Raw genomic sequence first — 27,742 nt, 5'->3', positions numbered from 1 at the left:
GTCTTAGCATCTAGGAAAGTGGCCTTCTTCAGTTAGACTCGCACACATAGGGCGTTTCAAAAGTCCGCACTGGGTGACTGGGAAGCAGGTATTTGTCAGCCTCAGTGCATGAGGTTAACGCTCATCCATTTCTTTGTTTCTTTGGTGATGACTTTTAAGGGGAACGAAGACTGTCTAGGTCCCGGTAGAGTCAAAACAATGTGTGAAAAAACGGTACTAAAATGGATTTTTTTAAAAAAAAGTAAAGTCATGACGATTGACATAGCAATCCATGGGCACCAAATTAGTCACTGGAATATAGGAATACTCTATAGTCGCAAATTTTTGGATGTCTTGATGTGTAATATCTTATTTTGAATAGATATTTTGAAACTGAATAGAGTATATTTATATACACACACACACATTTTCAGAACCGCATGTCCCATACGGGGTTGCGGGGAACCGGAGCCTACCCGGCAACACAGGGCATAAGGCCGGAGGGGGAGGGGACACACCCAGGACGGGACGCCGGTCCGTCGCAAGGCACCCCAAGCGGGACTTGAACCCCAGACCCACCGGAGAGCAGGACCGTGGTCCAACCCACTGCGCCACCGCACCCCCTATTATTAATTACATATTCACATTAATTGAAATTTACCAAAAATACATTAAACACAGTGAAATAAGGTGATTATGTCATAGTGTCACTGTTACTATCAGCCCTAACTTTGCAAAATGTTCAAAATTACATTTCGTGTCTCAATGTAAATGTTCAAAGGCAAGAGTTCTGCAAACAGCTTTAATTCAGTATCACCAGAGTTCCGTAAAAGACTAAATGTAAGCTATTAACACACACGGTCTGAACCGCTTGTCCCATTTAGGGTCACGGGAGCCGGAGCCTAACCCAGCAACACAGGGTGCAAGGTTGGATGGGGAGGGGACACACCCAGGAGAGGAAGCCAGTCTGTCACAAGGCACCCCAAGCGGGACTCGAACCCCAGACCCACGGGAGAGCAGGACCTGGTCCAACCCACTGCGCTACCACACACCCTGTAAGCTATTAACAGTTATCAGAAATGATCTGAGACATTTCTGAAAAAAAAATAAAACTTAAGTAAACCTGAGCAGCACAAGATGTGAAAGCAGCCCGAGTTTTGACATATATTCTACAGTGAAGACAATATACATTCTAATACTGAAGACAACATACAGTCTGATGTTTGACGTCGTTGTGTCTCCAATATCGAGCGTCATGCTATTAAAATGGGGAAGAAGTAAAAACATTTGAAAAGAATACATGTCACAACAAAGACACACCGCGTACTTACATAGAAAGTAGAAGAGAAAATGAGTGTCCATGATAAATCCTCACAGACTGCTGTCCTTCACACACGGGGACACTGGACAACAGTACAATAAGAGCCTGAGGGCAACAAGACCGCAATGTGGCCTCAACGTCTGTTTGTTTTTAGATTTGCATCTCTTATATTTGCATGTAGGCGTACAATAACTTTAACCGGAGCACAAAAATATACACTCAAGAACTCATTATATGCAAAGATAGGTATTGACGACATACTTTATGCAGGATTTTTACATGTCTCCATCTCGTTTATCTACATTCTTTGGATGTTACTGTTTTTGGCCAGTCGTTCACACGTGAGTCAGAGGACAAACCGCAGTGTGTCAGTGCTGCACAACGCCACCTCTGTGAATGTGAGGGACTGACACTGATCGCTCAATGTGCTGTGTGTGATTGACCGTGAAAAGCCAAAAAGGACATCGACGTCCCGGGAGAGGAAGGTGTGGGGGCGATGCTCGAGTGGCCATGGGGAATGGCGGGGGGAGGGCAGGACTTTACCTCCTCCTTCAAAGGAGCTTTTCACCGAAGCTGTCAGTTGCCATAACCAGCCAACTGGAAACGAGTTCCTGATTTTGGCATTTGGCCTTGGTGCCAGATACACACACACAGAGATGTTCACAGCCAAAATTCACCATGCAGCCAAGTTGTTGAATTTAGGGCAGTGAGGCAAATCCCTCCCAATTTGGTAATGAGTGAGAAACCTTCTGTGTGTTTGGTTAAGCTGATGAGGAGGAGAAGACAGGAGAGGACAGGAGGGCTCAGGGAGCCATGGTGTAGGAATGAGGGATGACTGCGGACACATTCATTGCGCCGAGATGCGGGGCGGTGGTGTGTAGGGGTGACAAGCTGAGGGTCCTTCGTCAAACCGGGTGAAGAACCAGTCTAATAGTGACAACAGCCATAGTTTTTAAATCCCCTCGGGCTGCCATTCCTCACACGGTGGACAGGGACCAAAGAGGAGTTTTCTCTACCGTCGAGCCAGCGAGGGACAGCGGCGCTATTGTTTTGAGCCACTGATGGATTCGAGGCTCTTTCACACCTTGTCCTGCCCAACTTTTGCTCCACCGTCCTCCCGTCGGTTCTTGGTTTTCAGAATCCTCCTTCTCGGCTCCACGCGGCCCTGCTTCACCTCCAGTCTCCCGGCGGTCCTCACGGTCCTTGTCTTCTCGCTCAGAGAAGCCTTCAGGTCACTGGCGGTCCAGGGGTCATCGGTGGCCAAGAGGAGAACCAGGCTGCTGGGACCGGAGGTGCTGTGTCCGGCCTCAACCGCTCCCCTACATCCTCCCCACGTAAATAAGCGTGTTCCTCTCAAACTAAAGCTTCAAAATGGCTCATGAATTCACCGTGACAACGAGTGTTTTCATGCGATCAGTCTTAACTCGCCGTTTTCGCTCTTGCAGTCAGGGGCAGCGACGCTTCCGAACGTCGTTTCTACGGCCGATCGCGGCGCTGGAGGAGCGAAGGGCGCGAACCGCCAGGTGGCGCTGCGACTCCGTGCGAGCAGCACTTCGTCTTCGGCCAAAGGAGCGGAAGTAGAAGAAGAAGAAGAAGAAAAGAAAAGAAAAGAGGAGAGAAGAGAAACGCTTTCGTTTCTCACAGGTAACTTGAGTTCGTTGGGTTTCTCTCTGCTCCCTCTCATTATTATCGCTATTATTGTTATTATGTGTCTTTTACCGCACTCACTGTGTTCCCTCTATTATTGTAGCCCGTTGTGCCGTAATGCGCTTCGCAGCGCGGTACTTTTCCACTCCAGCAGCATTTAATTAATTGTCGCCTTTTAAAATTAAACAAACTCGTGTATCAGTCTGTTTTTTCTCTTCTTACCATTGACATAATAATAATTTCATATTTACCTAAAGGACTTTGCTCCTTAGGAAACACAGTCGAGTCTCTGCACTTCAGTCTTTAGTTTGTCATTTAAACCAAATGTTGTGCATTGAATGTCACTTTTCTGTGAAGAACTACAACTAGTCTCTTAATTTGGGACTTTTGACACAAGTGTCCACAGTGTTGAGTACCAGGCTGTGTTACTATTTACAGTGTCACTGTTAAACATGTTTGATATGAGCCTGTATGCAGGATATTGATGCTCCTTTTCCTCATCTGTCCTCCAGCCAGAGTACATGAATCCAGGAGCAGAGGAGGAGACACATGGACAGAAGAGGAAGTGGACATTGAGAGGAGACAAAGAGGATCTCCCTGCGCAGTACTGTAACGAAGCACAAGGAGGGAGAGAAGACTGGAGACGAGGATCATCATGATGGCGGAAACAGGAGCAGGAGCTGAACACCCTTCAGTGTCATTGCACAGCCTCCCATGTGAATCACACTGTTTTGGGGACACGGTGACCTCTTACTCTGAGGACTCAGCAGCACTCATGGATGTGTGTGTAAAAAGTGAGCCTGAAGATGAGCACATTTCCCACCCTGAATATTGTACTGAGGTTCAGGGTTTTGGTGCTGAAGAAATGGGCTCAGGGCTGCACCTGGATACCGAGCACATTAAATCTGAGATTGTCATGGTCAAAATAATGGAGGACAGTACTGATCAACAGCAGTACAGTACTTTCAATACGGTATCCATAGAGTGTAAATCAGAGACAGATGAAGTGAAGCTAGAACATTCTCAGATAGTAGGATCGTCCAGTACAGATATAGCAGTCAATGAAACCGAAGATGATGTTTTGCACAGGAATTCTGTAACCCTGGAGAACAGTTTAATTACTGTAGGAGATAATGGCAAATATTTTTGTATGCAGTGTGGAAAAAGTTTTTCTCAAATTTGTCAATTTAAACTCCACCAACTTACTCATTCTGGTTGGAAACCATATCAATGTAGTCAATGTGGAAAGAGCTTTTCCCAAAGGCGTCGCTTGAAACAGCACCAGATGACTCATTCTGGGAAAAAATTTAAGTGTATTCAATGTGAAAAAACCTTCTCTTCTCAACATTACTTAAAAAAGCATGAGTTTATTCACTCTGGAGATAAACCGTATGCATGTAGTGAATGTGGGAAGAGATTTTCTCAGTCTGGTAATTTAAAGCAGCACCAGCTTCTTCATTCTGGTGAGAAACCATATAAATGTAGTGAATGTGGGAAGAGTTTTTCCCAGAGACATACATTAAAACTCCACCAGCGCATACATTCTGGGGAGAAACCATACGCGTGTGGTCAATGTGGAAAGACTTTTTCACAGCGGGCTACCTTAAATGTTCACCGTCTTGTTCATTCTGGTAAGAAGCCGTATGAATGCGGTGAATGTGGGAAGTGTTTTTGTCGATCTAGCGACTTACGACAGCACCGCCTTGTTCACTCGGATGAGAAACCGTATAAATGTAGTGAGTGCGGAAAGTGCTTTTCCCAAAAAGGTGCCTTAAAACGGCACCAGGTTGTTCATTCTAGTGAGAAACTTCATAAATGCGGCGACTGTGGAAAGAGTTTCTCTCGTTCTAATCGCTTAAAGCTCCACCAGCTTGTTCATTCAGGTGAGAAACCATATCAATGTAGCGAATGTGGGAAGAGTTTTTGTCAAGTGCGCCACTTAAAAAAGCACCAGCTCATTCATTCTGGGAAGATATTTATATGCATTCAATGTGGGAAAAGATTTTCTTGCCAAAATTACTTAAAAAAGCACGAGGTTATTCATTCTGGTGTTAAACCGTACATATGCGGTGAATGTGGGAAGAGTTTTTCCCGAATCGATGCTGTGAAACAGCACCGGCTTATTCATTCTGGTGAGAAACCGTATAAATGCAGTCAGTGTGGAAAGAGTTTTGCTGTGAGGCAGTATTTAAAAGTTCATGAGAAAACACATTGTAGAATTTGATGTGTATTGGTCTAATATGAACTGTGTGAACCAACCACCAAACCCAAGTTGCTGAGATCGTATGTGGGGGAAAGAAAATTGAAAAATATCTACTCCATATTAAACTGGATTTACTGAAAGAATCTGAACTCAAAGGAATTCCTGGTGTGAGTGAGAAAGTTTGTACCGCATTTACACACTTTCCAAGGTCATAGAACCCAGATGAGGTTTGGCTGAGTTTGGGTCCCTGTTCAGTCTTACACAGAGTTCTTACTCTGAGTTCATCTGAATGCTGAATTCTGAACCCACTCCAAAATGACCCCAACAGCCATTGCTCAGGATGAAGAGACACGTTAATTTGCTGCACATGGACTCCACAGACAAATCTGTTTTCAGAGACTTTCCAGGCTTTTTATTTAATCTTCTTTTAGTCAATAAAGGATCAGTTTTGCATAGACTGACAGAACTACAGCCTGTTAGCCTTTTTTGAGACGTTCGCTTTAGGAATTACTGTAAGTGCTGAGATTTGTCATGTGCACGCTGGACCCAAAAATATACATTTTCACGTCGCAGATGTTCAAGACACTTGTCCTTCTTCCAGGAAACTATCTGTAATTCTCAATCTTCTGATGAACGTTCACTCACCATGGAAGGTTGTCATGTTGGGACACTCAATGTAACAAGATGAATTGATTCATTTATTGTATTCCTTCTTTATTTAAATGTGCTAAATCTTTAAAATGATTACATTTATTTGTAATTTAATTATAACATTTACTATTAGATGTTCTCCAGCACAGTGTAAAAAAGTCGCGTTGGTGCCTCAACTCCGGCACCTTGTTTCAAATGCGTCCTGGTCTCTGCTGAACTTGCATGTTCTCTCCGTGTTTGTGTGAATTTCTTGTGTGCGGTTGCTCTGCAGTGGACTGGCACTCCCATCATGGGTATATCCATCCTCTCGGGGAGGCCACACAAAACACTGACTTGTTTTCAGAACTTAAGAAATTCTTGTTACTTTTTATTATATCAGCATTTATTAGTTTATGTTCTGTTATGTAGTTTTTCCATGAACAAATAAACACATACTGCCCAGAAAAGTAGCCTTTAACACTTTTGTTGTTTGACCTTTGACTTTTGCACATGATTATTGATATTAATAACTGAAATGGTGACTGCTAACTATCTTGCCAGTACAGGTAAGTCTTTTTGAAAATTCATGAAAAATAGATTATTGTTGAAAAATCTGGAGCTGAACCTCTTCTTTCTTTCTAGAAGGCATCCTTTGGAAGTCAGTTTCCAAAGTACACTGGTCTACGATTTGAAAGCACCATGGGGTCCATCTGTCAAGATCTGGTGATGTGAATGAAGCTTTTAAAGAGAAACTGTAGAGTAATATTAGTGAGGAATACAGTAAAATACATAGACTCTAGTAGGAGGGTCCTTCCATCCATTGCTGAATTCTTTTTTGTTGCAACCGTTTTTTTTTTTTTTTTTGTCTGCAGCAGAGCCTATCCTGCAATAAATGGGTGCAAGGTTGAGGGAGGTACGCCGTGCATGGAGGACCAGTACATCAGAGTAAGCATGTATGCATACACACTTATTCACACACTACAGGCAATTTAGAGGTTCTTCCCCTTTTCTTGCTGACTGCAGCAATTTTTTTTTAGGATTACACCTTCTGTCTTTTTTAGTTTTTCACTCCCTGCTGCAGAGAAAAATCCCCACAGCATGATGCTGCCACCACTGTGTTTCACAGTAGATGAATGGAATGGTGGAACGGGGTTCTTAATATGATGTGCCATGTTAGGTTTATGTCATAATAAACTAAGTGCGTAGTATCAGGGTCCAAAAGTTTAATTCTGGTCTTTCACATGTCTTGGGGCGAACTCCAGCTGATGTGTGATATGGATTTTTTCAACAAAGGCTTTTTTGCTGCCCATGTACATAAGTCAGACTTATTGTGTGTGTTATGGTTTTCTCATGCGCAGTTAGTGCTCTCAAGTATGAAGTACTCAAAAGTCATTTAGAGCTGCAAGGGCCTCTCGGGGAGGCTCCCAGACACAGGTGTATTCATTCTGAAATCATGTGATAAACCTCAACTGGTCACAGGTGATCAAGCAATTATGTGATATTGAGAAGACAGTTGATTGCTTCAGAAGTAATTGATGTGTGTCTAAGGGGGTGAAAACTTAAAATCTCAAGTGTCTCAGTCTCATGAAGCAAGGAAAATCAAAGGCCAAAGAACAGTACACACTGACGTGATTGAAAAATACAACCGACAATTTGAGCCACGTGATATTTTATGTTCCCATTTGTTATATATTTTTCTGTACTGAAAGATGTGAAGTCATACTAGGTCCAGCTGTAATATTTTAAACAACAAACATCCAGACAAGGCCTAGTTATGTTACATTTACTCTGTTACATACTTATTGGAGAAAACTGTACTTTTCACAGTAGTTTTTAACAATACTTTTTTTTAGTTAGGTTCATTTGTAAACAAAACTATAATTTCAGTGTTACATTTTTGTCACCTTCTTAGTGAATCTTTCACATTTAGTGTTTCAACTTTCCTTAAAACTAATCAGGTCAGCATTACTGCAAAGCCTGGGGGGATTTCTGGGGGATTTAACTTGTTAATGTAAGAGTACACTACTTTGCTTGATGGTGCCAAAAGATGCAAACAGGTTCAGGACAAAGTAGACTATGAAAGTGAAGCTGCTTTCATCTACTGGAGAGATTCTGCAAGGAGGGAGGTCGTGGTGAAATGCCCAACCTTGGATCCATTTTGATAATCATCAAAGTGATCATTCTGGGCAAGAAATACAAATGACTGGCTACAGGTGAAGTGAATGAGTAAGAATTTAACATTTTAGCACTATATAAGAAAACATGCAGGAGTAAATGTCTTCAATAAATTCACGTTTTAAATGCATTTACCAAAAAAGTAATGCGTATATACACTTTTTACATTTTGGGTTGACCAATGTGTAGGACTCAACATTCTATGTGCACAAAACATCTATGAAAGAGTCTGTAAAGTCTCTAGACTTTTTGCAGAGAACAACCAGGTGTTTCTTCATCCCAGAAGACCAACACTGAGCGATGGCTCTTGTGGTCATTCTGGAGTGGGTTTGGAGAACTCTAGGATTCAGATGAAAAGCACTGAGTCAGATTGGACGGTGACTCAAGCCCAGCATCTGTGTTCTAAAGGGCGTTGAAGTGTCCTGTGACATTGATTTGGTGAACTTCCACAGTTGCCACATTTCTGTATTTTCTCTCAGTTAATAAGGTGGTGGTCTTTAACTCTTTCAACATTAAATACATTTACAGGACTACATTACATCACTGTTCCTTACCAGTTAACACCACAAATAATTTTTCCACATTTGCTACATTTATACTGTTTCTCACAAAAATGAATATACTTAGGTTTGTCATTTTAAATGCATTCAAATTTCTCTCCAGAATGAATGCACTGATGTGTTCTTAACAGATGTACTTGAGAAAAACTCTTCCCACAGTCACTGCATTTATATTGTTTCTCATCGGAGTGAAGAAGCTGGTGATCTTTTAAGTGACGACCACGAGTGAAACTTTTCCCACATTCGCTACATTTATACGGCTTCACGCCAGAATGAACAACCTGGTGGAGCTGTAAGGCCCCTCTTTGACAAAAACCCTTTCCACACTGAAGACATTTATATGGTTTCTCACCAGTGTGAATACGCTGGTGTGGTTTCAAGTTACTAGATCGAGAGAAACTTTTACCGCATTCGCCACATTTATATGGTTTCTCCCCAGAATGAACACGCTGATGTGTCTTTAACAGACCTCCTTGGGAAAAACACTTTCCACATTCACTGCATTTATATTGTTTCTCGCTAGAATGAATAAGCTGGTGCTCTTTTAAGTGACCACCACGTGTGAAACTTTTCCCACATTCACTACATTTGTATGGTTTCTCACCAGAATGAACAGCCTGGTGGAGCTGTAAGGCACTTCTCTGGGAAAAATTCTTCCCACACTGACCACACTTATATGGTTTCTCACCAGTATGAATACGCTCGTGCTGTTTTAAGTTACTAGATCGAGAGAAACTTTTTCCACATCCGCTACATTTATATGGTTTCTCACCAGAGTGAACAAGCTGGTGCTGTTTTAAGGTTCCTCCTTGGGAAAAACTCTTCCCACATTCACTACATTTGTATGGTTTCTCACCAGAATGAACAATCTGACAAGTTTGAGAAAGATGAGCTCCCCACTGCCTGCAACACTTTTCCCCTCCAATAATTAAACTGTTCTCTTGGGTTACAGAATTCTTCTCTAAAAGGTCACCTTCAGCTTCATTAGCTGTCAACTCTGTGTTGGGGGTCACTTTGAACTGAGAATGTTGTTCTTCTTTCACATCTGTCTCTGATTTATGTTTTACAAACAAACTAGAAATAGAGCTTAACTCATTCACCTGTAAATCAACACACTCTTCCTTTATGCCATAATGATCAGCTTCATGAAGATTCTCCTCCGTACAAGAAGGTACCTGTAACTGACATTTCTGCTCTATCTTGACTTCATCTGTCTCTGATTTATACTGTTTGGATAAAAAACAAGTAGAAGAGTTTAAGTGCTCTGATGTAGGGCAGAACCCCTCAGTAGTTCTGTACTGTAACTGTAGATCAGTACTGTCCTCCATTATTTTGACCGTGACAATCTCAGATTTAATGTGCTCGGTATCCAGGTGCAGCCCTGAGTCCATCTCTTGAACCTCAGTACAATATTCAGGGTGGGAAATGTGTTCATCTTCAGGCTCACTTTTTACACACACATCCATGAGTGCTGCTGAGTCCTCAGAGTAAGAGGTCACCGTGTCCCCAAAACAGTGTGATTCACATGGGAGGCTGTGCAATGACACTGAAGGGTGTTCAGCTCCTGCTCCTGTTTCTGCCATCATGATGATGATCCTCGTCTCCAGTCTTCTCTCCCTCCTTGTGCTTCGTTACAGTACTGCGCAGGGAGATCCTCTTTGTCTCCTCTCAATGTCCACTTCCTCTTCTGTCCATGTGTCTCCTCCTCTGCTCCTTGACTATATACAGTGAATGATGGATGATGGGGAAGAGCAACTGGCATCTCCTTTGCTCCTGGACTGGGATACCCTGAGGGACAGATGAGGAAGAAGAGGAATTACTAACAATATCTAACACAGAGACAAATATCGAAAGTGTTTACACTGAAAACAGTAACACAGTACTGTGCTGTGCTGTAGATACTCACACCAGAAGCGCCGAACAAGCAAACATCTTCATGCAAAAGTTACACTGAATCAATGAATGTAGAACATTTGGGTTGTCACAAATTCAGATCCAGATCATGCACTGCTATGTTTCCTTGTTGACCAAAGTATCTGTATAATAATACAGTCACAGTGAGTGTGGTGTGAGAGAGCAGAGAAGAGATAAACACACGTTACTTGCAGGAAGGGGACCGGAAAAGGTGGCGGAAGTAGAAAAGTCCTGCTCGCAGGGGGTCACAGCGCCACCTAGCGGTTCGCTCTCGTTCCTCCTCCACCGGAAACGACGGTCACACTTAAATATCGCATCGTGTGCTCCGGTCCAGAGACGAGGAATTACACTATGTCATCATGTTCATTTGTGCAGTACGAACGGTTACATGTTTGGTTTTTCATAGTAGTGGGCTTGAGTTCGCAATGGTGCGCTTACATTTGCGGACGTATGTGACGTTTACTCTGTGATCATTGTTTTCACCTTCTTTGGCTTGAAAAAGCAACACGTCAGTTTATCCTCAGTGGCTGTACTCTTCTGCTGCGTCGTGTTTTAGGAAATTTCGTGATGAGGAAAGCACGTTTATGTTCTCTCCATTACCAGCCGTCCCTACAATAATGACACGACGAGGTGATTTTTCTAACGCGATTTGAGCCTCTTGTCTTTCCGTACTTCTCCCGGGAGACCGGGTTTTTCGCGCCTCGCCGTAAAAGTCCGCAGGGCGATAGAAGGAGTTGGTCTGTCAGCAGCTGCATTTCAGTTAATTCTGCGTGAATTAACTCTTTTAAAGTGCTTTCGGACACCGTTTCTGTCAGGACTCTTCTGCACTGGAAATTGCGAAAATAAATAAGTGAAAGACGACGGCAACAGAGAGGGCTGTGTGGAGACACTGAACTCTTTCTTACCTCGTCGTTAGCATTCTCGAGAACTAGCTAGTAGTAGTAGTAGTAGTAGTAGTAGTAGTATCAGCAGCACAGACCTCAGTGTGTTTCTGGGTAAAATTAATTCAGCTAATTCATTCATGAAGGAAACACAGCAGTACATTGACACTGTAGTGTAATTTGTCATTAAACCCAAACCATTCACACTTAATGTAAGGATGTTTGTGTACAATTTTATGACATGATGAGCTTCTCTATGTTTATAAGCACATATTATTGGTGGTAATTCCTCCTCCACACTGTATTGCTCATCCTGTGGTTATTGCAGCAGCAGAGGAGGAGACACATGGACAGAAGAGGAAGTGGACATTGAGAGGAGACAAAGAGGATCTCGCTGAGCAGTACTGTAACGAAGCACAAGGAGGGAGAGAAGACTGGAGACGAGGATCATCATCATGATGGCAGAAACAGGAGCAGGAGCTGAACACCCTTCAGTGTCACTGCACAGCCTCCCATGTGAATCACAGTGTTTTGGGGACACGGTGACCTCTTACTCTGAGGACTCAGCAGCACTCGTGGATGTGTGTGTAAAAAGTGAGCCTGAAGATGAGCACATTTCCCACCCTGAATATTGTACTGAGGTTCAGGGCTTCGATGCTGAAGAGATGGGCTCAGGGCTGCATCTGAATGCTTAGACTAAAGGAAGACAAAGCAGATCTACACTTGTGTAGTACCCCTGAGGACCTCAGCCTTTCATCAGAGCAGCTAAACTCTTCTACTAGTTTTTTATTACACACACACACATTTTCAGAACCGCTTGTCCCTTACGGGGTCACGGGGAACCGGAGCCAACCCGGTAACACAGGGCGTAAGGCCGGAGGGGGAAGGGGACACACCCAGGACGGGACGCCAGTCCGTCGCAAGGCACCCCAAGCGGGACTCGAACCCCAGACCCACCGGAGAGTAGGACTGCGGTCCAACCCACTGCGCCACCGCACCCCCTATTAGGTTTTTTTTTTTTTTTTTTTTTTTTTTATTAATAGAGTATAAATCAGACATAGTTGATGCAAAGGCTGTTAAGTGTTCTTAGAAGGAAATAAATGAATCTGCTCATTGTGATTTAAAGGAAGAGCATGCTGATATAGAGGTAGATGATCTCACCTGTGTCCCTTGTTCATATCTATACAGTATAAATCAGAGACAGGTACAATTAAGGTAGCGTAGCATTCTCAGTTAGAGAGCCCTTCTAGTGCAGAGTTCACAGTTAATGATGCAGCAAATGGCCATTTACAGAATAATTCAGTGAAGATGGAGAGCAGTTTCATTAGACCGGGAGGTGATGTCCAATCAAAGGGTGCCTTGGGACAATCTCTGGGACTCGTCACCAGTGGCATACCTAAATAGGTCAGTAAACAACAATGTCATCAAAATGTTACCTATAAATCTTAGAATGTGCAATGCCTTCACTCTGGAAAGGTCTTTAAAAGTTAGTCACACATGAAAATAGATTTGCAGATTCACTCCATCTAATGTCATATGCAGCATGGAATTTCTCTCAGACTTGTTGCTTTGAAAATGACCAATTTATTAATTCTGGATTGGAACAATCTGCACTACTCAATATGGGGGCAAAAATTTACAAATAAGTAAATTAAAACAGCAGCAGCAGGTTCATTACAGATGTAGTCAATGTGGAAAGTTTTTTTCCAGTGGAAATAACTTCAAAAAGCACCAACATGTTAATTCAGGTGAGAAACAATGCAAATGTAGCAAATGTGAAAAGAGTTTTTCTCATGGAAATACTTTACGAAAGCACAATTTTGTTTACTTGGGGGAGAAACCATATAAATGTGGTGACTGGGGGAAATCTTTTGTTCTGAGGCAGCATTTAAACAACCATGAGAGAACACATTGAACACATGATGCAGCAAATGGCTCCTATCTTCACAAAGATCTTCAACAGATCACTGGAGATGTGCGAAGTTCCTTCCTGCTTCAAACGCTCCACCATCATCCCCATTCCGAAGAAACCCAAAATCACAGGACTTAATGACTACAGACCTGTCGCCTTAATGTCTGTGGTCATGAAGTCATTTGAAAGACTGGTGTTGGCCTACCTGAAGGACATCTCTGGACCCCCTGCAGTTTGCTTACCGAGCAAACAGGTCTGCGGATGATGCAGTCAACATGGGACTGCAGTACATCCTGCAACATCTGGATAAACCAGGGACTTATGCGAGAATCCTGTTTGTGGACTTCAGCTCAGCCTTCAACACCATCATCCCACACCTCCTCCTGTCCAAATTAACTCAACTCTCTGTGCCCACCTCCATCTGTCGGTGGATCACCAACTTTCTGACAGACAGGCAGCAGATAGTGAGGCTGGGAAAGTTCTCATCCAATACTCGCACGATCAGTACTGGCGCACCCCAGGGATGTGTGCTTTCCCCACTGCTCTTCTCCCTGTACACCAACGACTGCACCGCTAAAGACCCCTCTGTCAAACTCCTGAAGTTCGCAGACGACACCACAATCATTGGCCTCATCCGGGATGGTGACGAGTCTGCTTACAGACAGGAGGTCCAAGAGCTAGCTGTCTGGTGCAGTCATAACAACCTGGAGCTGAACACGCTCAAAACAGTGGAGATGATCGTAGACTTTAGGAGAAACACCACAGCACTATCCCCACTCGCCATCATGAACAGCATTGTGGCAACAGTGGAGTCATTCAGGTTCCTGGGCACCACCATCTCACGGACCTGAAGTGGGAGCCCCACATAGACTCCATTGTGAAGAAGGTCCAGCAGAGGTTGTACTTCCTTCGCCAGCTGAGGGAAGTTCAGCTTACCACAGGAGCTACTGATGCAGTTCTTCTCTGCAGTCGAGTCTGTCCTCTGCACTTCTATAACTGTCTGGTTTGGCTCAGCTACGAAATCAGACATCAGAAGATTACAGTGGATAGTCCGGGCGGCTGGAGGAATCATCGGCACACCCCCCTCAGCTCTCCAAGAACTGCACTCGTCCAGAGTCAGTAAAAGGGCTAGCAAAATCATTCTAGACCCCTCACATCCAGGCCACTTCCTCTTCGAACCTTTGCCATCTGGCCGGCGCTACAGAGCACTGAGCACCAGGACAGCCAGGCACAAGAAAAGTTTCTTTCCTCAGGCCATCTACCTCATGAACAGCTAAATCCCCCCTAGAGAATAAAGTAGTGCAATACACAACACTATTTATATTTATAACTATTTATCACATCATATAAGGGGGTGCGGTGGCACAGTGGGTTGGACCGGGGTCCTCCTCTCTGGTGGGTCTGGGGTTCAAGTCCCGCTTGGGGTGCCTTGTGGCGGACTGGCGTCCCATCCTGGGTGTGTCTCCTCCCCCTCTGGCCTTACGCCCTGTGTTGTCGGGTAGGCTCCTGTGACCCCATATGGGACAAGTGGTTCAGAAAATGTGTGTGTGTGTGTGTATCACATCATATCTCTTACTCATACTCCCTTGCATTTGTATCTAGTGACTATTTTTGTATATTAGGTACTTTATATTTTTATATATTTTTTATCCCTTATTCACATACTCTATCTTCTCATCTGTCTTGTCACTGTCATTCTGTCTGTAGTGTAGAAGTTCCTGTCACCAAGACAAATTCCTTGTATATGTGAACATACTTAGCAATAAAGCTTATTCTGATTGAAGGTTTTAATGTACTGTGATATGCAGCACTCTGGGTTCTAATGGGGCAAAAAAAGGACACACTGAGAAGATTCATTTTAAACATTTTATTAGAACACCAGCATACAGGGAAATAATGTGCTTGCTCGAAATACCCCTTTTCTATCAAGTACCTGTATACCAAGCTAGCCTACTTAGCACCCCTCAGATTTTCTCTCTTTTCCTACTGGCAAGCACTGTCACCCCTTTGTTTTCCCTGTAAGTCCCTCCAGTGGTTAAACACTTATTTATATTTTACCCACAATGCAACTATGTACAATAGCTCCATTTTCCCGCCCAAACTCACGTTAACGCAGGTCATTACATTGCCCCCCGTCCCTGCTTTTGCCTGCTCCAGAAACGTCCCACTGTCCAGTGCTGTCTCAAATGTGCCTCCAGTCAGGAGTGCAGGTCCCAGATGCTCAGCACTGGTTGTTGGGGTGGGGACAGTCGAAGTAGCCCACCATGGCGGTACACTTGGGGGCTGAGGCAGACATCCCCGTCAACTGTCTACCTAGTCTTGGTCCCAGCACAGCTCACTTGCATGCATGTGGCATATTGGGGGCGCTGACGTGATTCTTGCCAACTGCCTTATACTCCCCGCAGCTGACCGGGTTTCATAAAACTATTGGGTTAACACCCTACAAACGCTGTCCCGTTAACCTGCTTGTCACTTGCACTTCTGCTGCCACATTGTTTGTCAGACCAGCTGCTTCACTCTCGCTTTGCTGCCTCGCCCTTTAAGAAAACTTGGCGGGGCTTCAGGCAGGATGGGTGGTTTCTTCACAAACGAGGTAAAATCTTCAACCGTGAGCAAATTCATGTTTGAGGGTTCACTCATCTCAGCTACATTGCTGTGTCTGTCCGTTGAGGTATGCTGTTCCCTGCGATCCGGCACGTTGTTTGACCTCTTTGGGAAAGCGTCACTGTCCACGGGGCAACTTTCACTGCTGCTACTTGCCGCTTTTACCCCGGGCACACGGAGACCCCACTCAACCTGCTCACCCTTCTACAGCGGCACCTCGCAGCTCATCTCCTTTGCCAGTGTGCGCACTTCCCCAGGGTCCCCCGGACACCTGTGCTCTGCTGTTGTAGCTCTTTCGCCTCAACCCCCAAACTCATAGGTTCTTCTTCCCCTGAATGTTGTTCTTTCACCCCGCCGGCTTCTTTCTTTCGCTGCTTTCCCCTTCCTCATTTTTGGTGTTCAACTGCTCCCAAATGTAGCCTCTCATTGTCCTACCTCATCCCACACAAACATGGCACACGGCACTCTGGGTTCAGATGGGGCAAAGAAGGATGCACAGACAGCATTTATTTCAAATGTTTTATCAGAACATCAGTATACACGAAAATAATGCTCTCAGTCAGAAGACCCCTTTCCCTCTAGGATTTACACACCAAGCCAGCCTTCCAAGGCTACTTAGTACTCTCACTTCCTAGGCTTTCTCTTTCTCACTGTCAAATACTGCCACCCCTTTGTTTTCCCCATAAGTCCCCCCAGTGGTTAAACACTTAATTGCATTTTTTTCATCCAAACTTTATTTAATAAAGTTATCAATAATACACACAACCAAAACAAACATTAAAAATCCACAATCAAACAAACCCAAAACCATTTTCCTACAGTTGGTCAACAACATTACTAAACAGCCATTACATAAAATACATTGTCAAGACAGAGTCTTTCCCATAACAATCCCCTTTCTGGTTTCAAAAAAATATAACTGACCCATGTCTTCCCCACACCAACATACCCACAAAAGGACTGTCCCCCAATAGCAGCTCAACCAAAGTCATTGTATCATAATACATGCTTCCTTCAAAACACATGAAATACTTCTAAATTACAGTATAAAACTTGATCATACCCCTAAAAACAGACAAATAAATACAAAACAGACATAAACATGAATAGTCATCAATATAAAAAACTCAAAGTGCACAGAAGCACCTGATAAAACAAGGCCATTAAAATCTGTAGATAAAATGCTATACAAATAAAACCCACACAAGTTAAAAGAATGTTAGTTAAAAGTGCACAAACCCAACAACACAAAACTACTAAAATCTGTGAATAAATATTGTACAAATAAAAGCCACACAAACAAATATAAAAAAGGTTAAATATACAAAGGGGTAAGATACAAGAAAGTACAATATGTTTTAAAAGAATGCAGTTCCATAAAGCAGACGTCCATCCTCAGAGCTTCAGACACATTAATCCATGGGGCCTTTCCATCTGTCCTTTGCCTCATGGTAGCCCCAGGCAATCAGATCCCGCTTTATTCTGAACTTCAGTTCAGCTCGGATTTTCAAAAAGGCACCATAAGATCCCATTTTCAACCCCTTTCGGACAAGGTTAATGCGTGCATTCCACAATTCTTTCTTTGTCAAACTCACAATCAACCAAATCCTACCAGAGGTTGCTTTACTTACCTTGGGGGACAGTCCCTTCATGATATTATCAAAAGTCAATGCCATCTCGCCGTCTAACTCGCCGCACAAGGGCTCAACCAATGACTGTCCCGGCATAACCGCAATCCCAAAAAACGTGCTTAATCGTTCCCGCACCCAAATACTGGGGTCGTGGGCAGTCGGGATGTCCGGTCAACCCGTACCTGTAAAGTTTCTCCATTACAGGTAGTCTTTCGTGGAGGCACTGCCAGTTTAAATCCTGCAGCCTATTGTCAAGCCTCTTTGGCTGAATTCAGGCCCAAATGTCTTCTCCAAGGCCTAACATCACTCGCGTTCCCCTCTTCTCCAACAAGGCATTATATAACACTTTGTGCTTGAGGAGGGTATTTGCGTCAGTGTCTCTCGGAATGATCTTGCTCCATTTCACCATCTGTTTATAGTGAACTGGCAGAGACTCGGCCTTTGGTCCAGCATTGGACCACGAATTCACCAAATGCCGCAACGGGAAAGACAACCAGAGGGGAATAAAATGTTGGTGTGGGTGTTCTAGGGGAGCTGCCAGACGGAAACAGTGCTGCGCGAAAAAGAGGCAATCAAATTTTAGGGGGAAATCAGGAACCCCCCTTCCACCCCTGTCCTTCCCTAGGTACATCGCCTCCCTCCTCACGAACTCATGCTTCCCACCCCATACCAAGCCAAACACGTCTTTCACAAACCCTTTCCTTAAATTGCAAGGCATGGGGTAGACATGAGCCAAATAAAGTAAGGTCGGGAGGACGTCAACTTTCAAGATCAGTGTTTTACCCAGGAAAGACAGGGACCTTGCCTTCCACAGCCCCATCTTCTGCCTAGCTATTGCAAGATGCTCCTCCCAGTTGACCCAGGCTGCTCCTTTTGAAAGAAAACTCACACCCAGCACTCTGAGGGGACCGCTACAAAGCGAGAGACCACCAAAGGTGTCTTTTTGCGCTCCCCAGAATCCAAAGTACTTCACCTCTGTCTTCCCGAGGTTGAGCGCCGAACCCGAGGCCCTACCGAACGTCTGAGTCAGGCGCAGCGCCTGGGCGAGTGAGCGGTCGGAACATACAAACAGGACTGTATCATCTGCATATTGGGCCAACTTAACAGTCCTGCCCCCGCCTCCTGGAATGAGCAACCCATCTATTCCCGGGTGGGCCCGAATTGCTGCTGCCAACGGCTCCACATACAAAACGTAGAGGGGAGACAGCGGACACCCCTGTCTGACCCCACTCGTCTGGGGCAACCACTCCCAGAGAGAGCCGTTAATAAGAACCCGGCTACCAACCTCGTTATAAAGTGTTCAGACCCACCCGAGAAAGGTGGGGCCCAATCCCAATCTGCCCAAAACGTTAAACATAAAAGTATGGTCCACCCGATCAAACGCCTTCTCCTGGTCCAAGCTGACCAGCGCTAGGGGAATTTTTCGATCCTCCACCCAGGCGATCGCGTCTCTAATAAGATGTAAATTCCAGACTGCTGAGCGCCCAGGAACCCCGCACTTCTGGTCTTCATGGACCAGGAGAGTCATCACCTTCCTCAGACGCTCGGTTAGGATTTTAGCAATTAACTTTACATCAACACACAGCATGGTCAGCGGCCTCCAGTTGCTCAGATCGGCTCTATCGCCTTTCTTATGCAACAAGGATAAAACCCCCGACCTCATGCTGTCCGTTAACTTACCTCGGGTCAGCACTTCTTCCATAACCTCAAGGAAGACAGGGCCCAGGACATCCCAAAATGTGGAATAAAATTCCACCGGCAGTCCATCCAAGCCTGGGAATTTCCTCCGGTTCATTCTGGAGAGCACATCAGACAGTTCCCCCAGAGTGATGGGTGCCTCTAGGCAAGCCCGGGAATCAGCCGGGAGGGTCGCCCACAAATGCTGTAAGAAAGAATCCCCTGTGACAGGGTCAGTTTCCCTTCCCTTAAAAAGACTTTCGTAAAATTCTGTAGCAACCTCAATCATCCGTGCCGTATCCTTAACCAGCTCTCTTTGCCTAGTTCGCAAAGAAGTAAAACCCATATTATGCTGAAAGCCCCTCGTTTTATTAAAGAAGAAGGAGGAACATTTTTCATTTTCCTCCAATTCTCTTATTCGGGCTCTTGCAAGGAGAGCACTAGCTTACTGGTTGTATAGTAGCCTTAATTCCTCCTTTAATTCTGCTTCTCTGTCGCTGTTAAAATCTTTTCCATTATTATGGTGGGCATAGAGCTTTCCCAACTTTTTCTCCACTTTCCGCATGGCTCTGCGAGATCGAGCCCTCCTACGAACACAGTACTGCCTAGTAATGGTTCGCACCTTCGTTTTGGTGGCTTCCCACCAATCCGAGGCAGAGCTACAGAAGGATTTGAGCTCCTGCCATACCTTAAAATGCTCATAAAAAAGCTCCCTGTACTCTTTCTCTTTTAAAACATCTATGTCCAGTTTCCAATACCCAGGACCATGCAACGGGGCCTCTATGGAAACCGTAGCCTCTACTATCAAATGGTCCCGTCGGTCAATGAGGAGAGACATGAACCCGTTTAAAAACAACAGAGTCGGAAGCTAAAATATAATCCAGGCGACTTTGTGCTCCTCTACTATTAGACCAGGTAATGCCCGTATGACTGGGGTTGCATACTTTAAAACCATCAGAAAGACCAAATCTGAGCATAAAATTCTTAAAATGTTTGATGCTAACATCCTCTTTACCCTCCAGATATATATTAAAATCCCCCCCCAATTATTAAGTGTCTATTACAGACACAAAAGGGGGTCAACTCTTCTAAGAGAGATACGCGGAATGCGGCCTCTACCGGAGCATAGACACACATCGCACGGATGCGCTGTCCCCTCCAGGTGGCATCCACTCCCAATACTCTACCCTGTAGAACTGTAAACATGCTTACATTCTCAAAGCTTCGTTCACCAAAAAGAATGCCAACACCTGTTGAGTGGACGCCACCCACACTCCAGTATGATCTACCTTTCCTCCAACCCGAAGAGAAAACAGCCACATCCCGCTGGTCTCGAAGATGGACTTCTTGTAAAAAACATAGCTGGAAGGTAGAGGATGCAAGCCTATCAAACATTGCTGCTCTTTTCAAGACATTCTTCAGTCCTCTGACATTTAAGGTTAAAATTTTGAAATCAGCCATAAAAGGGGCAAATTAAATAATTAACCAATCATAAGAACAATAAAAACCCTACTAAAATTCATTAAAAACAAATTTAAAACAAAATCATTCCCCTCCCAACATTTCTATCATACTCTGGAAGTCTACAGCAACATATGGCTGCTCACTGAAATCATCATTCTGGTCTGAATAAAGAGGGGAACTCATCATACTGTAGAGGGGTGCAGACACAACTGGCCAATCTGTATGGCTTCCATCCCCTACCAGCAAACATTGATCTCGGTCTTCCTCCATCTTTGCTGCTGGCTTTTCCTCTTTCCTGCTCACCCCCTCCTCTTTTCTGCTCTTCTTATCTTCCTTTGGAGTAGGGCCTTCACTCCTTTTTCTATTTGTATCCTTTGGGGTACTCTGGGCTTTGGTGGGTGTGGTCCTTGGGGTCACAAACATCAGGTGTTCCTTCTCTACTGCCAACTCTGCATACACTTGCTCCTCAGCAACATCAGGTTGAGCCAACATTTCTTCTTCCCTTCTGCCAGACACCCTGCTCCTTAACACGGTTTGGCCTGTGCCTGCTCTCTGGTGGGTCTGGGGTTTGAGTCCTGCTTGGGGGGCCTTGTGACGGACTGGTGTCCTGTCTTGGGTGTCCCCCCTCCAGCCTTGGACCCAGTGTTGCCGGGTTAGGCTCCAGTTTGCCGCAACCCCGCTTGGGTCAAGCGGCTTCAGCAAGTGTGTGCGTGTGTGTTCTGATCCCACCATTTCTCTCAAGTTTCAAAACAGTTTGAGATCTCGTGTAGCATAGTCATGTGTCTGTCATTTTGATATGGACTTTGGAGCAGTATGATTAAATACTATGCTTCGAATTAGTGTTTTGAATCATAAGTCTGACAAATTACTGTAAATTGAATGAATACAAACACTAGTTTTTAAAGTGTATAAGAAACAGTAAATGTCTTTAATAAATTCAAGATTTAAATACAACACATTTAACAAAAACGTAATGCTTAAATACTTAAATTGTGTCACTCAGTGTAATAGGATTCACCCTTCTAACCCTTGGGGAACAGCCTCTGAACAGATTAGTTTCTACATTTATTTTTATTATGAATGACCATGTATCTCTTGCTCCAAGATGACCATGACTGAGCAGTGGCTCTTCTGGTAATTTTGGACGGAAAACACCGAGTCAGACTGGGCAGTGACCCAACCCCAGCATTTTGATTCAATGTGTGTTCATGAATGTCGTCACATGGATTCTCAAATACTGCCTCAGAGCAAAACTTTCCCCACATTCACTACACTTATATGATTTTGCACAGAATGAACGAGCTGGTGCTGTTTTAAGGTACTTTAACAGGAAAAGGCTTTTTGCACATTGCTACATTTACATGGGTTAACACCAGAATGGACAAGGCTGTGCTTTTTTAAATTGATAAGAAAATCCTTTTCTGCAATAAATTCATTCAGATTTTTCCAGAATGAACATGTTGATGTTTTCTTAACAGACGTCCTTGGGAAAAACTCTTTCCACATTCACTACATTTATATTGTTTCTCACCAGAATGGATGAGCTGGTGCTGTTTTAAGTTACTTCCACGAGTAAAACTTTTCCCACATTCACTACATTTATATGGTTTCTCACCAGAATGAACAAGCTGGTGCAGTTTCAGAGCACCTCTTTGGCAAAAACTCTTTGCACATTCACTACATTCATATGGTTTTACACCAAAATGGACAAGCTCATGTTTCTTTAAGTAATTCTGACAAGAAAATCCTTTTCCACAATGAATGCATTCAAATTTCTTGTCAGAATGAACACGCTGATGTTTTCTTAACAGACGTCCTTGAGAAAAACTCTTTCCACATTGAGTGCATTTATATTGTTTCTCACCAGAATGGATAAGCTGATGTTGTTTTAAGTTATTAGATTGAGAAAAACTTTTCCCACATTCACTACAAGTATAGGGTTTCTCCCCAGAATGAACAAGTTGGTGCAGTTTCAGGGCACCTCTTTGACAAAAACTCTTTCCACACTGACTACATTTATACGGTTTCTCACCGGTATGAATACGCTGGTGCTGTTTTAAATGACTCCCTTGGGAAAAACTCTTCCCACATTCACTACATTTATACGGCTTCTCACCAGAATGAAGAAGCTGGTGCTGCTTTAAAGTAGTAGATCGAGAGAAGCACTTCTCACATTGACTACATTTATATGGTTTCTCCCCAGAATGAACATGCTGGTGCCGCTTTAATTCACTTTCATAGAAAAAACTTTTTACACACTGACTACATTTATATGGTTTCTCTTCACAATAAACAGGCTGGCAGCATTTCAGGTGCCAAGTTTTAGAATTTTTGGGTAAACCATCACTTCCAACTTCAAGCGCTGTACTGGATGCCAATTCTAACTGAGGATGCTGCTTGACTTTAAACTCATCTGTCTCAGACTTATATTTCATGGACAGTGAACTAGGACTAGAGTTGAACTCATTTACCTTTACATCTGCATACTCTTCCTTTATGCCATAATGAGCAACTTCACTAATTTCATTTGCTGTCCTGGGAGGTTCCTGAAACTGAGAACGATGCTCTACCTTGATTTCATCTGTCTCTGTTTTACACTGCTTAGATAAAACACATGTGGGAGAGTTTAACTGCTCTGATGGAGGGCAGAAACCCTCAGCAGTATGGTACTGTCGCTGTAGATCAGTATTGTCCTCCATTATTTTCACCATGACAATCTCTTTTTTAATTTGGTCAGTGTTGGGATGCACACAATGAGCAGATTTATTTATTCCTTTCAGAGAACACTGATCAGTATTCACTTCAACTGCCTCTGATTTATACACTATTGATAAAGTACAAGAATTTAGCTGCTCTGATGAAAGGCTGAGGTCATCGGTGGTGCTGCACAGATGAAGATCTCCTTTGTCCTCCTTTATGTTGACCATTACAGTCGTAGTATCCAGGTGCATCCCTGAACCCATCTCTTCAGCACCAAAGCCCTGAACCTCAGTACAATATTCAGGGTGGGAAATGTGCTCATCTTCAGGCTCACTTTTTACACACACATCCATGAGTGCTGCTGAGTCCTCAGAGTAAGAGGTCACCGTGTCCCCAAAACACTGTGATTCACATGGGAGGCTGTGCAGTGACACTGAAGGGTGTTCAGCTCCTGCTCCTGTTTCTGCCATCATGATGATGATCCTCGTCTCCAGTCTTCTCTCCCTCCTTGTGCTTCGTTACAGTACTGCGCAGGGAGATCCTCTTTGTCTCCTCTCAATGTCCACTTCCTCTTCTGTCCATGTGTCTCCTCCTCTGCTCCTGGATTCATGTACTCTGGCTGGAGGACAGATGAGGAAAAGGAGCATCAATATCCTGCATACAGGCTCATATCAAACATGTTTAACAGTGACACTGTAAATAGTAACACAGCCTGGTACTCAGTACTGTGGACACTTGTGTCAAAAGTCCCAAATTAAGAGACTAGTTGTAGTTCTTCACAGAAAAGTGACATTTATTCAATGCACAACATGATTTGGGTTAAATGACAAACTAAAGTGCAGAGACACGACTGTGTTTCCTTAAGGAGAAAAGTCCTTTAGGTAAATATGAAATTATTATTATTAAGTCAATGGTAAGAACACAAAAAGCAGATTGAAACACGAGTCTGCTTCACTTAAAAGGCGACAATTTAAATGCTGTCCAGTGTGGAGTGGAAAAGTAGCGCTGTGAAGCGCATTACGGCACAACGCCGGGCTACAATAAATAAAATGAGGAAACACAGTGAGTGCAGTAAAAACCCACATAATCATAATAATAATAATAATAATGGGAGGGAGTAGAAAGAAGCACGACAAACACAAGTTACCCGCGAGAAACGAAAGCGCTTCTGTTCTCTTTTCTTCTTCTTGTCCCGTTCGGCCGAAGACAAAATGCTGCTCGCAGGGAGTCACAGCGCCATCTGGCGGTTTGCTGCCTTCGATCCTCCAACATACATTTTTTGCTGTTTTCGTTTAACACTTACATTGACAAACATATTGCGCCCTGGTGCAACACTGTATCCTATGGAGGACCGATAAGAGTGAGATTCGATATGGCAATGGTATGGAATTAAGTTTACGGTGCAGACTTTAAAAAAATGCCACTCATTCATACTGCAAGTTTCCAACGAGGAGTGGAATTTTCTAACGCGTTTTGAGCCATTTCACTCCCCGTACTGCTCCCGCGAGACCAACTTGGTGACGTTTCGACGTCACAACCTGCAGGACGGTTGAAGGAGCCGCTTGTTGAGCAGCAGCAGTTTTCTGCGCAAATGTATCCTTTTAAAGTGCTTTCCTACCCTCTTCTGTAAGTACTTTTTCACTAAATATTTAATTTTTTTTTCTGCGCTGCGACTGGACGAAACGTGTGATAAAACTTAAGTAGAGAAGCGAAATAGACTAGACTAGACTAGAGTAAGAAGTAAGTCGTTGTTCTCAGAGTCAGAACACGTCAGTCCGCCACACATGATCATGATGGATGGAGGGACAAACAGAGAACTTGAGCACTGCGGTAATATAACGTGTGTGAAGGAAGCTCCTTCACTAGTCTTCTCACATGCCATGGATGTACAACATGCTTCATCAGCCAGCCTCTGTCTGTAGGCACATATTCAATATTGGTGGTAATTCCTCCTCCACACTGTATATATTGCTCATTCTGTGGTTATTTATTGCAGCAGCAGAGGAGGAGACATGGAGAGAAGAGAAAGTGGACATTGAGAGGAGACAAAGAGGATCTCCCTGCACAGTACTGTACGAAGCACAAGGAGGGAGAGAAGACTGGAGACGAGGATCATCGTGATGGCAGGAGCAGGAGCTGAACACCCTTCAGTGTCACTGCACAGCCTCCCATGTGAATCACACTGTTTTGGGGACACGGTGACCTCTTACTCTGAGGACTCAGCAGCACTCGTGGATGTGTGTGTAAAAAGTGAGCCTGAAGATGAGCACATTTCCCACCCTGAATATTGTACTGAGGTTCAAGAGATGGGCTCAGGGCTGCACCTGGAGGCCGAGCACATTAAATCTGAGATTGTCACGGTCAAAATAATGGAGGACAGTACTGATCTACAGCTACAGTACAGAACTACTGAGGGGTTCTGCCCTACATCAGAGCACTTAAACTCTTCTACTTGTTTTTTATCCAAACAGTATAAATCAGAGACAGATGAAGTCAAGATAGAGCAGAAATGTCAGTTACAGGTACCTTCTTGTACGGAGGAGAATCTTCATGAAGCTGATTATTATGGCATAAAGGAAGAGTGTGTTGATTTCCGGGTGAATGAGTTAAGCTCTATTTCTAGTTTGTTTGTAAAACATAAATCAGAGACAGATGTGAAAGAAGAACAACATTGTCACTTCAAAGTGACCCCCAACACAGAGTTGACAGCTAATGAAGCTGAAGGTGACCTTTTAGAGAAGAATTCTGTAACCCAAGAGAACAGTTTAATTATTGGAGGGGAAAAGTGTTGCAGGCAGTGGGGAGCTCATCTTTCTCAAACTTGTCAGATTGTTCATTCTGGTGAGAAACCATACAAATGCAGTGAATGTGGGAAGAGTTTTTCCCAAGGAGGAACCTTAAAACAGCACCAGCTTGTTCACTCTGGCGAGAAACCATATAAATGTCATGAGTGTGGAAAGTGTTTCTCCCAAGGTAGTCACTTAACACAGCATCTGCTTATTCATTCTGGGGAGAAACCCTATAAATGTAGTCAATGTGAGAAGTGTTTTTCTCGATCTAGTACCTTAAAGCAGCACCAGCTTCTTCATTCTGGTGAGAAGCCGTATATATGTAGTGAATGTGGAAGTAGTTTTTCCCAAGGGAGTCACTTAAAACAGCACCAGCGTATTCATACCGGTGAGAAACCGTATAAATGTAGTCAGTGTGGAAAGAGTTTTTGTCAAAGAGGTGCCCTGAAACTGCACCAACTTGTTCATTCTGGGGAGAAACCCTATACTTGTAGTGAATGTGGGAAAAGTTTCACTCGTGGAGGAAACTTAAAAGATCACCTGCTTATCCATTCCGGTGAGAAACAATATAAATGCAGTGAATGTGGAAAGAGTTTTTCCCAAGGACGTCTGTTAAGAACACATCAGCGTGTTCATTCTGGGAAGAAATTTGAATGCATTCATTGTGGAAAAGGATTTTCTTGTCAGAATTACTTAAAGAAACATGAGCTTGTCCATTTTGGCGTGAAACCATATGAATGTAGTGAATGTGCAAAGAGTTTTTTCCGAGTCGATACCTTGAAACAGCATCAGCTCATTCATTCTTGCGAGAAAGCTTATAAATGTAGTGAATGTGGGAAGAGTTTCCACAGAGTGAATGCTCTGAAACAGCACCAGCTGATTCATTGTGTGCGAAATCATATAAATGTGGTGAATGTCAAAGAAGTTTTGCTCTGAGGCGGTACTTGAAAATTCATGTGAGGATACACTTCAACACCACTGCGGAGCACAGATGCTGGGCTTGGGTCGCTGTGTAGTCTGACTCGGCGCTTTTCATCTGAAACCTAAACTTCCCCAAACAGTTCCAGAATGACTACAAGAGCCACTGCTCAGTCTTGGTCCTCTTGGACCAAGAGAAATGTGGTCATTCATTGTTAAAGAACCTAGAAACTAATCTCTTTTAGGGACTGTTTTCCAGGGATCTTGTTCAAATGGAAAACTGAACCCTTTTACACTGACTTGAAATGTAAGAAGTCTTGACTGGGTTATGTCTGTATTAAAACCAGTATTTATTTGACATTTGGTGTTTTTTTTCCTTATGATACACCTTCCTCAGTGATGAACTTTGTGTCATGGAGAGTTTCAGGTCCTTCATCATCAAACACCCTTTGCCAAGTGACCTGACCAGGGTTGGTCATGCCCTGGACTACGTCTGGGTAGTGCGGTCTTGAACCCACAGTTCACTCCTCCTGATCCATAGCACTGTAGATAACCTCTCCATGGCCTGTAACAACCTTCATAGCCTCCCTCCTCTGTCAGCTGAGACGGTACTTACTATAGTACCTGCACATCAAGCTTACTGCAAAGCCACTGCAGCCTACTTCAGTGGGCACACCTTACACTGCTCTCTTCTCTTCTGTAGCCTCCTTCATCCGTTCTTTCCAGGAACTGTGAGC

General features: G+C 43.8%; 3 protein-coding genes across 4 annotated transcripts; 2 read left to right on the top strand and 1 right to left on the bottom strand.

Annotated features, from left to right (window-relative positions):
* Nucleotides 1-2,865: 2,865 nt before the first annotated feature.
* Nucleotides 2,866-6,238, top strand: LOC108919700 (zinc finger protein 501-like). The gene is made up of 2 exons (XM_029252341.1): nt 2,866-2,944; nt 3,460-6,238. The coding sequence occupies exon 2, from the start codon at nt 3,603-3,605 to the stop codon at nt 5,169-5,171; it is 1,569 nt and encodes a 522-aa protein (XP_029108174.1). The 5' UTR covers nt 2,866-2,944; nt 3,460-3,602; the 3' UTR covers nt 5,172-6,238.
* A 1,205-nt stretch (nt 6,239-7,443) lies between these two features.
* Nucleotides 7,444-24,005, bottom strand: LOC108919720 (zinc finger protein 501-like). 2 transcript variants are annotated; one of them, XM_018727951.2, is made up of 2 exons: nt 22,056-24,005; nt 7,444-9,384 (listed from the first exon to the last, which is right to left on the bottom strand). In XM_018727951.2, the coding sequence occupies exons 1-2, from the start codon at nt 23,769-23,771 to the stop codon at nt 8,593-8,595; spliced, it is 2,508 nt and encodes an 835-aa protein (XP_018583467.2). In that variant the 5' UTR covers nt 23,772-24,005; the 3' UTR covers nt 7,444-8,592. The 2 variants fall into 2 exon arrangements, with proteins under 2 accessions (XP_018583467.2, XP_018583465.1); XM_018727949.2 differs by having other exon boundaries at nt 7,444-9,915; nt 23,586-24,005.
* LOC114909078 (zinc finger protein 2 homolog) lies at nt 11,647-27,282 on the top strand. Its single transcript, XM_029252336.1, has 2 exons — nt 11,647-11,951; nt 25,596-27,282. The coding sequence occupies exons 1-2, from the start codon at nt 11,766-11,768 to the stop codon at nt 27,021-27,023; spliced, it is 1,614 nt and encodes a 537-aa protein (XP_029108169.1). The 5' UTR covers nt 11,647-11,765; the 3' UTR covers nt 27,024-27,282.
* Nucleotides 27,283-27,742: the final 460 nt, after the last annotated feature.

This window comes from Scleropages formosus, chromosome 1 (assembly GCF_900964775.1).
Source record: "Scleropages formosus chromosome 1, fSclFor1.1, whole genome shotgun sequence".
Classification (NCBI taxonomy): Eukaryota; Metazoa; Chordata; class Actinopteri; order Osteoglossiformes; family Osteoglossidae; genus Scleropages; species Scleropages formosus.
The sequence above is the reverse complement of the archived record's forward strand: the minus strand, read 5'-3'. Positions and strand labels throughout refer to the sequence as shown.